Source organism: Triplophysa rosa, linkage group LG25 (assembly GCF_024868665.1).
Source record: "Triplophysa rosa linkage group LG25, Trosa_1v2, whole genome shotgun sequence".
Classification (NCBI taxonomy): domain Eukaryota; kingdom Metazoa; phylum Chordata; class Actinopteri; order Cypriniformes; family Nemacheilidae; genus Triplophysa; species Triplophysa rosa.
Window position 1 is genome coordinate 5,239,366 of NC_079914.1, and position 13,425 is coordinate 5,252,790.

Genomic DNA, 13,425 nt, shown 5'->3' on the forward strand with positions numbered 1-13,425 from the left:
CCTTCCGAGAAACGCCAACAAACTAAAGCGCATTGTATTTCACATGTTCCATAACACAAACAATGGTACCCAACTCTTCAAACTCAACATGCACTGCACCCGTGCACAAATTTACATACAAAGGATTTTAAATATGGAAACAATCCATCTTAGGTGATCACATGACCACACTTCCATACATGAACAATGCAAGGCAACTATAAGTGCTGTGATGTATGGCACTCTGAAGCTAGTGTCCATTGAGAATAGTATGCTCTAAATTAGGGGAGGGGGATATGAACACAAAAGACATATTTTCCCACAGTAACAATATATATATATATATATATCCAGACAATGGGCCTCATTCATGAAACACGAGCAGAACGATTTTTGTGTAAATCATTCATAAAGTCGTTTTGACGTAAATCTTCGGATTCATGAAAAGTTCGTATTTTCAAAATGTTAGTTGGTACAAAATACATTTACACCTGCTCCCTACCACGTGTAAATAGTGTGTAAAATATTCAAACGTTCTGTATTCTTTTAGACAAACTGATGACATTGCATTTTGATGCACTATGTATCATAATGATATTTCACGAGTTCTTTTGCCCTGTCTTTCATCATTTTTTAATTTTTAACTTTTTTACTCTTTTTTTATCCAACCACAGTGGAGGAGAGGCAGGACAAACACTACATTGACCAACCATCATACACAACAATTGAGAAGTTAATATTGCTGGTTACTGCAATGGTTTATTCAGTAATATTATTTAATATAAGACACTATAGTAACATGTCATTGTCATGGATATTCCAAATCACAGCAACCAACGCGTCTCCGGAAAAACGCGCAGTGCTTCCAAAGTGCTCTCAAGTGCCACCAGCTGGTCATTTTCAGAAGAGCAGCAGGTATTATTTCAGCGGTGGACATGGTTTAATTTATTAATTTATTGGTAAGCATATAGCCTATTATGCATTTATGCAATAATGTTGCCAAACCAGAGAATGAAGTCCAGAGGATTCCAGCATTCCTAGATACGTAATTTGCATATCTGTTTTGCAGAGGCGGAGATTATGCTAATTGTGATTGGCATTCATTAACATACACACATTTCACTATCAAATCTGACGTTTACGAAGTATTTGTGAATCCGGAGGAAAGTTTTCGGGAAGTTCCGTTTTACGGGCAAATTACTCGAAATTTACACATATATTTACAAATTTTTCATGAATGAGGCCCAATAGAGTAATAAACACCAATAGTAATTAATATTACAAGCAAAAAAATTGTTTTTAAGCCATGGTGCTTTTGTGGCCAATTCAAGTTGAGGTCTTGGTTTGCTCCATTTTCAGATCTTGAATTAAAATTAGAAGGAGTTTAACAATATACTTTAAAACCCAAAAAAGGAAAATATGACTTTTGACAACTATGAGACGGAAGCACCCTCTGGTTTAACCCTATTGAAAATCTTTAAAACAGCTGTTAGCCGTCATCATTCAGATGCTCTCGATGTGGGCGCATGTTTTGTAGCATCCCGACACAATAGGCTTTACCGCCCCTCCGCCTGTGAGTCTAAAATTAACGCTCCTGAAATCGCACTGAGGTGAGGTGGGGACCAGCATTTTAAATCAAAGCACGTCCGTATAACACCCCGGTGCAGGGTTGCCTGCCAGCAGCGTAATGCTACGTTATTATAAGCGTCCCCACTAAAGGGATTGTGGGAAAAAAAGGATGTGTCAAAGGAGTGTTGTATGGTTGCTGGGCAAGAGCGAACTAAGACTGGGAGTTTTCTGGCCCAGATTTGGTTTTAAGGATGGGGTTACTTAAAGTTCAGCATTCCTGAAAGATGTACCTTGAATAAAATATTTCAGTAATGAGCGGTCCGCCTCAAGCGGGTAATGGTCCAAACCATGTCATTATGGAGGGTTTCTTTTTCTTATAATTACAGCAAACACACAGCACACAATGAAGCCTCATGAAGACCAAAACTGGGATGGAACGATACCTGGTACAAGATTTACCTAAAGAAAGCAAAAAAGCAAAATCTATGCTTTTGTGCCACTATTGTTTTTTGTGTGTTTTTTTATGTCATGTAATGCAATAATGACTGGCGATTTTCCAAAAACATAAACCTAAACAAGTACTTCAGACTACACCATTAAATGTATGTCACAGTTCCCAATTACAACCTGCACGGTGTGCACAGATGTTCCCTTAAAATATGCATTGGATGAGGTTGCCATTACACAAATATACATTTTAAAAGCAAACATACAGATTAGAATTGCAGTGGAGTGAGAATTTTAGGTCTGTTCTAAAATAGTTCAAGTTGCCTACCTAGACAGCATTTTAAACATCAATCGCATTAACTACACCTCAATTCAGATTCACTTAAAGGTATAGCTTGCCCAATAAAGAAATTTGGTTGTCATTTGTTTACCTTCCTGTTGTTCAAAACCGGTATATGACTCTTTCTTCTGTGGAAGATTTTTGAAAAACTATATATAATTATGAAATGTTTTGTTTTCATACAATGGAAATCAATAGGGGCCAATGTTGTTTAGTTACAAACATTCTTCAAAATATATTGTTTTGTGTTCTGCAGAAGAAAGTCAGTCACACAGGTTTGGAATGCCACGAGGGTGAAGAAATGATGAAAGAATTTTCATTTTTGTCATCATCTCCAATTAATATCGAAGTTGCCATATGTGGGTTTAATGAGTCTAGCCAGGGAAAACGTCTAAAATGTCTTTCCGAGACAGATTCGTGTTTTTTGAAAACCTGGTGTTGAAAAATTAAGTGATGTTCGGCAGGTTGTGCTTTTTGTCTAACAAACAGGTGCAAAGAAGTTTAACAAAAAACAAATTTCATCACGTTAACCTCTGGCCTCTCCTCCTGGCTGCCTGCTGCTCACGGCAGGAGATGTTATGTGTACCAACCCCTTGCCACTCGACCGTAATTCACAGCTATTTTAAATGGAGAGAGTAATAACCTGCCAACAGGACATCGCAGAGGCCAAACATGTATAAACCAATCCCCGCTGTGTTGATATTAGCTGTCCAGTTTTTCCTATCTCGAGCAATTGATGCCCAGTGCCATAAAAGGCAATCTGAAAAGATTGTGGAAGAATCGATTTTCACGAGTGGTCAATTGTATAATTTTACAAAACAATTAACACGTTAGGCCACATACAATGAGATGCTGTTAAACATGCACGTAATTGTTTTGAAACCGTCCTTACAAAGTGTGACTCTGCCTCACAAAATGAAAGCAGATTGTAATTAACATGGAACCAACCATTTGCTGCTGCAAGTTCTGGATGAAAAACCAATAAATCGAAACATATAATATATCAACATAGATGCCTCATTAACTGCTTTTTCTATGGATCGCAGTCCCAAGGTTGTCCGCCATATTGGAACAGTTCAAGCCAATCTATGAACCAGTGTGCAATTTTGAAATGTGATAGGATTAAAGGAAATAGGATGTAATTCATCAGCTGCCCATCGGTAAAATGATTTATTTATAAAAGTCAAGTTTTGGTATTTGGGCTCTGATTGTTTGGCTAGTTGGCAGCTTTGTCATGCAAATCTGGCAACCCTGTCAAGCAGGTGCTCGTGAACCCTCGAGAGTGTTGTCTGTGCTAATCTGTAACTGCAGTTATACTCATGTATGAATAGCTGCAGTTATACTGATGTATGAACACTAAATGTTGCATGCTGTTGTGTAGACCGCTATGATTGCTAAACTAACATTATAAAACAAGATGAATGTGGTCGATAACACAAGATTCAAAAGTCTCCAATATTGAGTTAATACATATTGTCGCTGCCCTTCTGAGACCTTGTCTGTCCAAATTTGCTGTTTTTAATACTTTTTATTGGTTAGATATTTGCAAAACCCAGTGACGAACATAAAGGGTGATTAAGAATAATGATTTATGACAAAAATAAAAATCACGAAATATAGAGATACAAGGTTTTAGAAGGATAGCAGCGGTATAAAAAACAACACATTCTAACCTGTGAAGGCTATCCCGTTTTTCAGGAATTTAACTTTAAATTTACAAACAGAAGATGCAAAGTATTGTGGCACAAAACAACTTTACACCGACTGGCGGCGCATCTATGTCTTAAACGGTCCGACACAATCTCATGACTATTGACTATTGTTTATAAAAGCGTGACTATTTTACAAGGTGGCTAATTTTGGCAAATTTGTATGAATTCGTACAATCTCATTCAAACATGTTTGCTTTCGCAACAGTGACGATAGGTTTAGGGGCGGGGTTAGGCATGGGACTTCAGTATCGCTTTTATTCTAGTATTCATGCGTTTTTGTATGATTCACAGCGTACGAATTCATACAAATTAGCCACCTCAAAAAATAGTTACGAATTCATGTGAGATCAGGTTAAGTGTGAGGACTTTCCACACGCAAGCTGCGAGTGACAGACATACTAATTCCCCCAAATTTACAGAGCTTTTGTAATATACAACACTGCACTCTTGGCACAGAGCTAGTTACATATTAACTGTGAGCTGCTTATTAAAAAGAAATACTAAAGAAAGACAGAATTATGGATCTGGCTCACTAAGAAAACAAGTGAGACAAAAGCATCTTTTTCAGGCCACTACACAATACACCACACTGCTACATTCCACAATTGTGAAGCAATTCACAGCACTACAAATGCGCGATGATTGCGTCCATTATTATTTAAAGAGATATACTTTGAAAATGTATAATTACACACAGTCCACCGTCTTTCACTGTAACTTTCTCTTGCAAAACTCAACACAACAGGCAACGTGGCATCTGGATAAACAAGGCACAATTAGTCTAATGAGCGGTTTCAAAATGCCAGCGATGTAAATGGGAGATTAGTCACTGGAAACATGGCGACGGAGGACGATCTGATCTTCTACATTATAAGCTGTGTCAAAGCGTTCAGCGTGGGCGGCACAGAGAGGTAGCTGCCGGCATCATCGTTGTTGTTCGAGTTGACAGAGATGCCTAAAGGTAGACCATTCAAATGTAATTATCAATGTTATTTTCAGTGGCGTGGGGCTGAATCAAACGCTGGACTTCTGAAAGTGGGAAACAAATCAATGATCCAAATCCTTTGCTTTAAGTTATATTTTTTTCTTTAATCGTAGTTTCATCTGCAGTACAATACTGGTGAGTTAGAATAGTACATTAAGGTACTAAGTATAATACAAGGATGCTGAGCATCCAGACCTAGCCAGTACAGCAACATTGGCTTAATCGATGGCAAATGTAGGGGCGGGACTATCTGTTTTTCCAACCAATCACAGAAGGACAGAAGAAAATTTGTTTAGAAAACGTTTCATTATTTTGGTGATTACGTTTAGCGATACATGTGATGCCGAAATCTTTAACCAATATTTTGTCTGATATCAGCTAGAAAAAAATATTACATTACAATATATAATTATGAAAAAACAACTAATAAAAATAAAACAAAATACAAAAATATGCATTAATTTAAAATAATATAAGAAAATGAATAATGCAAATTTAGATGATTACTATCACATTCAACTGCAGTCAGTAGTTTACTAATAGTTTATGTTTGGAAAATATTTTCTATGCCGCCCGTAATATACAATTTGAACATAATCTCTGTGAATATGGACGCTGCACTGCAAAAAAAACTAATTTCTTACTAAGCTGCTTTTTGCTAGCATTACACATATCACACTAAAAAAACTAAGCGATTTGAATATGCTTATAAGACATCCGTTTCCTAGCATCCGAGATGTTTTAGCGGATTGTACTTGATTATGAGGAAGCAACCTGTCATGCACATGAACCTGTATGGCACTTGTGTGAAATGGCAAAGCTTTCTTCTGATGAATAAGATAAGATCTCTCTATCTGTCGCCCCCTCACATGTATGTGTATGAGCATCATTACAAGCACACACACCCGCACTGTACAGCACACACACAGACTCTCTGCTCGTGTGTGGCTCCCGCTGGGAGAACATTAGACCGAGCTCTGTAGCGTGACCATTTCCTCTGCTTCTTTTCATTAGATCATCGACTTGCTCAGCAGAGCCCATAAATATAAGCTTCACCTCCCGACGCAGCCTCACTCATGAGAGATTACAATGAGAATCAACATACATGTGACGATTATGTTAGTTTATACACATGAAACGGCAATTACGATGTATACACAGACTCTTTATTGCTATAGTAACGAGGGCTTTACGAATACTTTTTTAGTGTGGCAGTTTTGCTGTGGCGGTACTGTGACGGCATCATGTTGCAATATAGTGATATCATGTACAGTACCTACTGTGGTACTGGATAATTACAGTGTACAATGGGATTTACATAGCACTTTACTCACATAGTACTTTAAAGAATACAATTATGTTGCCATGTTGGGTAAAATAAACCTTTCAAAGACATTGTCACGGTCATGTTATGATGTTATGACATCGCCAGCCCCACTTCCGAACCAGAGACCGACCAGCCAACACCCTGATGCACGGAGCGTCTGCCTGAGCTCACTGCAGACGGAGAGCCTGAGCCCGCCGTGACACAAGTGCCAGCGTCCGAACCCGCAACTGAGCCCGTCATCGCCCTGGAACCTGAGCCTCAAGATGCGTCTAACCAGGTGTGTGAGCCGGCAACACCTTGCATCACCGTGGGAGTTCTCATGGAGATCGAGGGCCTGGAGGGAAGCCCCACCCACACTGCCGCTACTGAGGGTGAGCTGTTACTGAACTCTGCCATTGTTGACTGGGCTAATGAAGAGGAATTATGGCTGCTCCCCTTCCCACTGGTCCTGTCCAGCTCTCCTTCATCTCTTGAGTCTCTGCTGGTCCTGCCTAGCTCTCCTTTGTCTCCTGAGTCTCCGTTGGTCCCGCCCAGCTCACTTTCTTCTAGTGAGTTTCTGCTGGTCCCTCCCAGCTCTCCTTCGTCTCCTGAGTCTCCGCTTGTCCCTTCCAGCTCTCCGTCAGCCAGCACCTCCTCTCCAGCCTCCAAGAAGGTCCCGCCCAGCCTCCCACTCCCGCCTCCTATGTCTCTGCCAGCCAGTCCATCAACCCTGGGTCCGCTGGCACCTGAAGACCCCTCAGCTCACCTTCAGCATGCCAGCGCCTTTGGGTCAGATGAGCTTCGGGATCTCCAGCCGCCAGCTACCTCGGGGTTGGATGATCCCCTCTCTCCGCCTCCAGCCTCCAAGACCCGGACTCCACCTCAGCCCTCTGACCCATCAGCTACACCTTGGTTCCTGATTCCCTCATCTCCAACGTGGCCCATCATCCCACCAGCTCCACCAGGCTCCCTCGTCCCTCCGGCTCCGCCTTGGTCAATCGTCGACCATCCACCATCTCTGGACACCAAACCTCCAGTTACGCCTCGTCACTCTGCCCCTATGGCTCTGTGAGGCTCCTCTTTCCCTCTGGCTCCACCTTCATCCTCAGTCGATCTGCCTCCGCCGCGGTCTTCTGGATCCCCACCTCAGTCGCCTGAGCCGCCGGTTCTGCTTGGTGTCGCCTCTCACATCTCCACCATGGCTCCTCCCTCCGGTGACTCCCACCGTGGGCCACCGTCCTGGCTGGTCTCTGGACCTCCACCTACTCCGGGCTCCTCCCATCGTCATCACCACCCTGGCTGCATGGACTGTTCCCTTTTGCCTGCTCCTCGTCCACCTCCTGAGCCCCCTAATGTCACAGTCATGTTATGTTTTGTCTGTATCCCTGTTTTGCCTGTGTTCCCTCATTTGTTTCCATAGTTATAAATTAGTTCACATCTTTTTCTGTTCTCCCTGATTACGTTTGCCATTGTGTATTTAAGCCCTGTGTTTTTCCCCGTTTGGTTGTCCGGTATTGTTTTATGTTAACGTGTGTTTCGCTCCTGAGTTTTCTGTTATTCTTTGTGGATTTATTAAAACAACTACTCTTTTGAATACTTCTCCTTCTCGCGTGCATTGTGTACCCACTAAACGTGACTAAACGCATATTTTACTCAATATTTTACTTTTGCTTTATTTCAGTTTTCCAATACAATAAACCACACTTTATACTTATGTTCTTTTTTACAGCAATGTGCAACATATGTTTACAGTATTATTATTTTAATTCTCATTAGTTTACAGTATTTCATCATTTTTATTGTATTACAGTAAAATTACTGCAATACAACTTTTTAGTCACCTTTTTAAACAGTACAGTGCATATTGGGTATCACTTTAGATTAGGTTCCAGCTCTTATTAGCATGCTTATTGGCTGTTTATTAGTACTTTAAAGCACGTAATAATGCCTTATTCTGCTTGACTTTATCCTAAATCCCTTAATCCTATCCAAAACCATACAACTACCTTAAACAATAATTAGCAGTTTACTGAGGCACACGTCATAGCGAGCAGTGAGAATTGGACACTAATCTAAAGTGTGACCGGATATTGAACCATTTAAGTAATTGTTTGGTTTTTATGCATTACACATATGTGACATGTATCCATTTTATATAATACGGATTTATACAAATCAGGACAATTGCAAGGACTTTTATCATGATATACTATATTGTCATAATTTAACATTTTATTTAATATTTAGATATATTCACTGTCATCAATAGCTACACTTTCATATGGAGCTGGCGCTATGTGTACAGCTACCTGTGATTTTTCAAAATGTCCTCAGAAATATAATAAAACATAGAAAACTAACCTTTAAAATAGTCATTTTAGCTTCAGATATACTAATGTTAACAGACATCAGTTAAAAGACATAATTAGTCTTCTCACAACAGTCAATAACTTATCGAAATGTGATGTCACTATCCATTCACAACTTCAAAGAAAACCAACACAATCCAACTTAGAAGATCCAAAAGAGACAAAACATGTTCAAAAAGAGAAAATTAACCAACTTCATCTCCACTAACTTCATCTCACCAGATTTCAGACATCCTAACGGACATCTCTTATAAACTCATGGACGCACCTGCAGTTTACTGTCACCGATCTCTTTAAATCACACTGATTAAGACATTAAAGTGCAATTCTCACCAAAGCTGTTCTTCACATCCCGTCGTAAACCACAAAGCATGTTGGCGTGCTCGATTCAACACACACGCAGTTGTGCGTCTGGTCACACGGTACAGCCCAGCATGTGTGTGTAGTGTCTCTCTTACACACTCTCTCTCTCTCACCTCCGTAACTCTACACAGGCTTTCTTTCAGCCGAGCGGGGCTGTACCATCCCCTCCTCCCCTGCAGATTTTTGGTTTCTCCTTTGATTCGCTTCACGCGGCTGTAAATCTTGGAGCTGAACGAAAGGAATTTATTCGCTGGATGTAAGAGATGCTGAAGTGCTGTTTGTTTTTGCAAAAGAGTAACCAGCAGATGTCTTTGCTTGTTACCTTCAGCCTGTTGTTTTAGGGTCATTCTTGGAAAACGGTGCCAATTGAGATCTTTCAATTCAATCCAATTGAAAAAATGTTGATATTATTTGAAAAGATTACTAGAAGTGTTTTCCCACCCCAGGCATAACCTCCCAAGACCTTACAGGTAGTTTCTAAGTCAAACTACTGCTGCCATGTTATTGTATGTTTGCTCTAGTCTTGCTGGATTCTTCATTTAAAATTAAAATACTTTAGAAATAAATCTGTGATAAAAATCCAGGTTATCACATGAAAAAATAATTTTGGAACGTTTCCTACCTAAATACATGTACAAATATTACTGCTGAATTGCTTAAAAGTGAATATGTGCTTTTTTTACTTTGCCGTATTTGAGGTCTGAAAAAATACAGACAGCATTTTGCGCTTCGAATGCCAGTTGCGTTGCTGTCTATGGGAGGAGTCAGAAAGCTCCCGGCCTCTTTAAAACTTCTTAATTCTTCTAAATTGATGTTCTGAAGATGAACGGAGGGTTATCACACGACGTCAGGGTGAGTCATGACGGAATTTTTATTCTAAGGCGGAGTATCCCTTTACTAGCACAGCTTCTAAAATCAGCATGTGGGTGTTTCAAATGAAAAGATCTGTTAAACTGACTCATTTCATTTTAATTTTAAGTATCAAATACGGTTTATACTGAGCATAATAATAATGGCATACTGGATTGCTTGTCCAACATAAAAAATGAATGAGGGGTGAGAGATAGTTCTCCTCTTTCTGCCTTCATCGCAGGTCCCTCCCGGGAGCCATTTTAAAGAATACCAGCGATGACACAGAGCAACTCCAAACCAGACCACTCAAAGCCCCCCTTCTCCTGCCTCCCAGAGCAACTCTATAACCCTGAATCAGTCATGATCTGCCCCTTCTTCCTCCCGGCCCCCTGCGACCTATCATGACCCTCTGACAGGAGGCATGACTAAAAACCTTCCAACAGCTCCAACAGAGTCTGTTCCCCATCTGCTTCTGTATCTCACTATCTGTCTCACTGTGCCGTGCCAAACCCTGCTCGGAGAAGTCAGATAAGATCAGCACAACAAAACCGGCTTTGTTTTACACTTGTTATCCCTATTGTTGGTTGTTATGACCGCAAATGTTTTAAAGGTGCAGTTCATCCCAAAATGCAATTTCTGTCATCATTTATTCACCCTCGTGTCATTCTAATCCTGTATGACTTTCTTTCTTCTGCAGAACACAAACGAAGATATTTTCAGAATGTTGATAACCAAACAACACTGGCCCCCATTGACATCCACAGTATGGACCCAAATTCACTGAGACATTTTTCAAAATATCTTCTTTTGTGTTCCACTAAAGAAAGAGTCATAGAACGAGATGAGGATGAATAAATGATGACGGAATTGCTATTTTTGGGTGAACTTTTAAGTATTGTATAGTGAACTTCTGTGACAAACTTGCTGCTTTGCAACCACAATCCCTCATGCTTCAATGTACACCAATTAAATCTCAGTGCAAACAGGCAGTGCAAATCTTTGAAAGACTCTTAAAGAATTTCATTTTACTTGCCTTTTGAAATTTTGTCCAATAAACTGCTTTCTATAATAAGAACGTCCCTTCTCATACCACCCGCCATAAGCTTCATATAGCAAATAGCTAGGCATGCACCGATACTAAATTTCTCCACCGATACTGGCAGCCGATTATTCAGAGTGATATCTGTTGATACCGATTCTGAAGATCAAATTAATATTTCTTAACTTTCTGAATGTTATTAATTCATATAATGACTATTAATATTGAACAAACTGGTGCCGATAGTCGATAGTTTAAAAAATAGCTTTCATCGTCCGATAGCTTTTGAATATGAAAAAAACTCAACATTTTTGTTCTATAGAAATCATTCAAAAGTGAAAGTGCAAAGCATCTCATTGGATCTTTAAAATAGTCTTAAAAAAGTAGTAAACCCATAAATGACTAAACAGCACAACAGCAGACACAACAAGCACAAACAAGTGCCTTTATCAGTATAGATCCAGCCCTCTTCCGTCCTGGTGATCAATTATTAAGCTCAATGTCTAGACGGTAGACTAAACCTGAAATAATCTGAACTTTCTCATTTGCAGAAACGGTTACACAACACAGCTCTAATTCTACTTTATTTGGAAGGCTGAGTTTGATTGATCTCTGCAGCAGACCCATGTTTATTACCGAGCATCTTTTCCACTACAATCCCCCCTACCTCAACCACAACGTTTGATGTGTCTGAGGATTATTCATTACATGATTTGCTAGTCAGCCATCCATCACACAATACAGTTTAAAACCAAAGGTGCGAGGGTATGGATACGCTTCCTCTCAACGTTTTTATATCACACTCCTAAACATGTCATGAGATGACTTAACCTCTTTAAATGATTTGCAATGGCACATCGATTGAATTGACATAATCTACTGTACAATTACTCAGTAGCTTTCATTCGTTTTATGTGTGTTATATAACATTGTCAAGAGCGTTTTTAAGACGTTTAAAGGATGTTACACCAGGGACGCGTTTGATATCAGTATAACTTTTCGCAAATTAAATAGCTGACAAACTAGCAGACTATTAAATGAATTGCCACATTACACATCACAGATAATGAGTGGCATGTGAGGCTCTTTGATGATGTGAACGATAATTAATAGGCAATTAATATAGAGAAAATGTTATAATAGAAAAGCTTTGAAGTGCTGAAACCATCGATTCGGAGCCCTGCGGGGAAACTACGAACAGCGTCAACCTTTGCAGTTTAGGCTAGATTAAATAAGTGTGATGCTATGGAAATGATGCGGTTGTGATTGAGATTGCTAGGGAATGTAATGGCATTTTTAAGCCGCAATCTGTAACTTTTTGGTTACACATAAAAACAGTTTTTGACCAAGTACTTAAAAAAACTGCGTAAAATAACCTGCAATTTTATGTTTCAAACAGAGATGGCGATAAAGAGGCAAATGTTACGGACTGCATCTGTAACAGACTCTTGCTGCGTCCCAGTTCGCATACCATCCGTCCTGAATAGTATTCGAAAATATAATTAGTATGTCCCAAATCATAGTATGCTGAAATGAGTATTCTCAAAGTACCCGGATGGTCTGTTTCCAGTGAAAATTCGAAGTGTGAATCCATGGACACTTAACGGCTGATATACCCACAACTCACTGCGAGAGGGCGGAGTTTAGTGACGCTACACTACATGATTGGCCAGTTAACCAGTGCGTAGTGTTGCTTTCATCAACGAAAATTATGACGAAATATGGTCGTCAACGAACCTTTATCACATGACGAAAACGAGACGAGACGCAACGTAAATGCTGGTATATAATTAAATGTATAATGCAATATAGTTGACGAATAAAAACGAGACTAAATGTGGTTTACAAAATAAAAACTATGCCAAAATGTCTCTTCATTTTCGTTGACCAAAACGAGACGAGACGAAATGTTATAACGTTATTTCGTCTGATGCTTTAACCTAGATGCGGAGCAGAATCCTGTTATTTAAATGTCATCTGGCTGTTCTGCGTGTCTGAGTGAATTATGTGCACAGTTTAACATACAACACGAGTGATGGTCGAGGATTTATCTGCGTCTGCACTGTATGAGGACATGAACAAATGAACTTCATCTCCACAGTTGCTCTGAGAGTTTATTTTACGAGTGTTTACTGTTTGAGTGAAGCTATCGGCAAACACAAAAACTCAACCGTCTTCCCAAAGACCCGTCAAAATAAAAGTCCCGTTAAATTGAACACTCAGTTAAAAAATACTTTAGTGAACTACAATAACTTTAAACCTCTCTAGCTCCAGTGCTATGTGCAAAGAAAGTCTGCATTAATTTACTGCATTCTGTATGCTACTACACGGCACTGAGGGCAGTCACTCTTTTCCTGTTGGTTCTTTGCAATGCTGGCAAATGTAACCTTCCAGTTGACTTGCGAAATCACTTCCATTTGTTTTATTAATAAAGGATATTGGAAGTAAAATCGGTCTGGGTTAT

At 39.7% G+C, this 13,425-nt stretch overlaps 1 protein-coding gene across 10 annotated transcripts in view; it reads right to left on the bottom strand.

Moving 5' to 3' along the window:
• grip2b (glutamate receptor interacting protein 2b) overlaps positions 1 to 13,425 on the bottom strand; it is a 169,873-nt gene that overhangs the window by 37,588 nt on the left and 118,860 nt on the right. For 2 of the 10 annotated variants that reach the window (XM_057325499.1, XM_057325498.1), the window contains exon 1: positions 9,041 to 9,159. The exons of the other annotated variants lie outside the window; for them this stretch is intronic. In XM_057325499.1, the coding sequence (XP_057181482.1) occupies positions 9,041 to 9,080 (40 nt within the window). In that variant the 5' untranslated portion in view covers positions 9,081 to 9,159. Of the gene's footprint in view, positions 1 to 9,040; positions 9,160 to 13,425 lie in introns of those variants that run through there. 10 annotated transcript variants of the gene reach the window in all.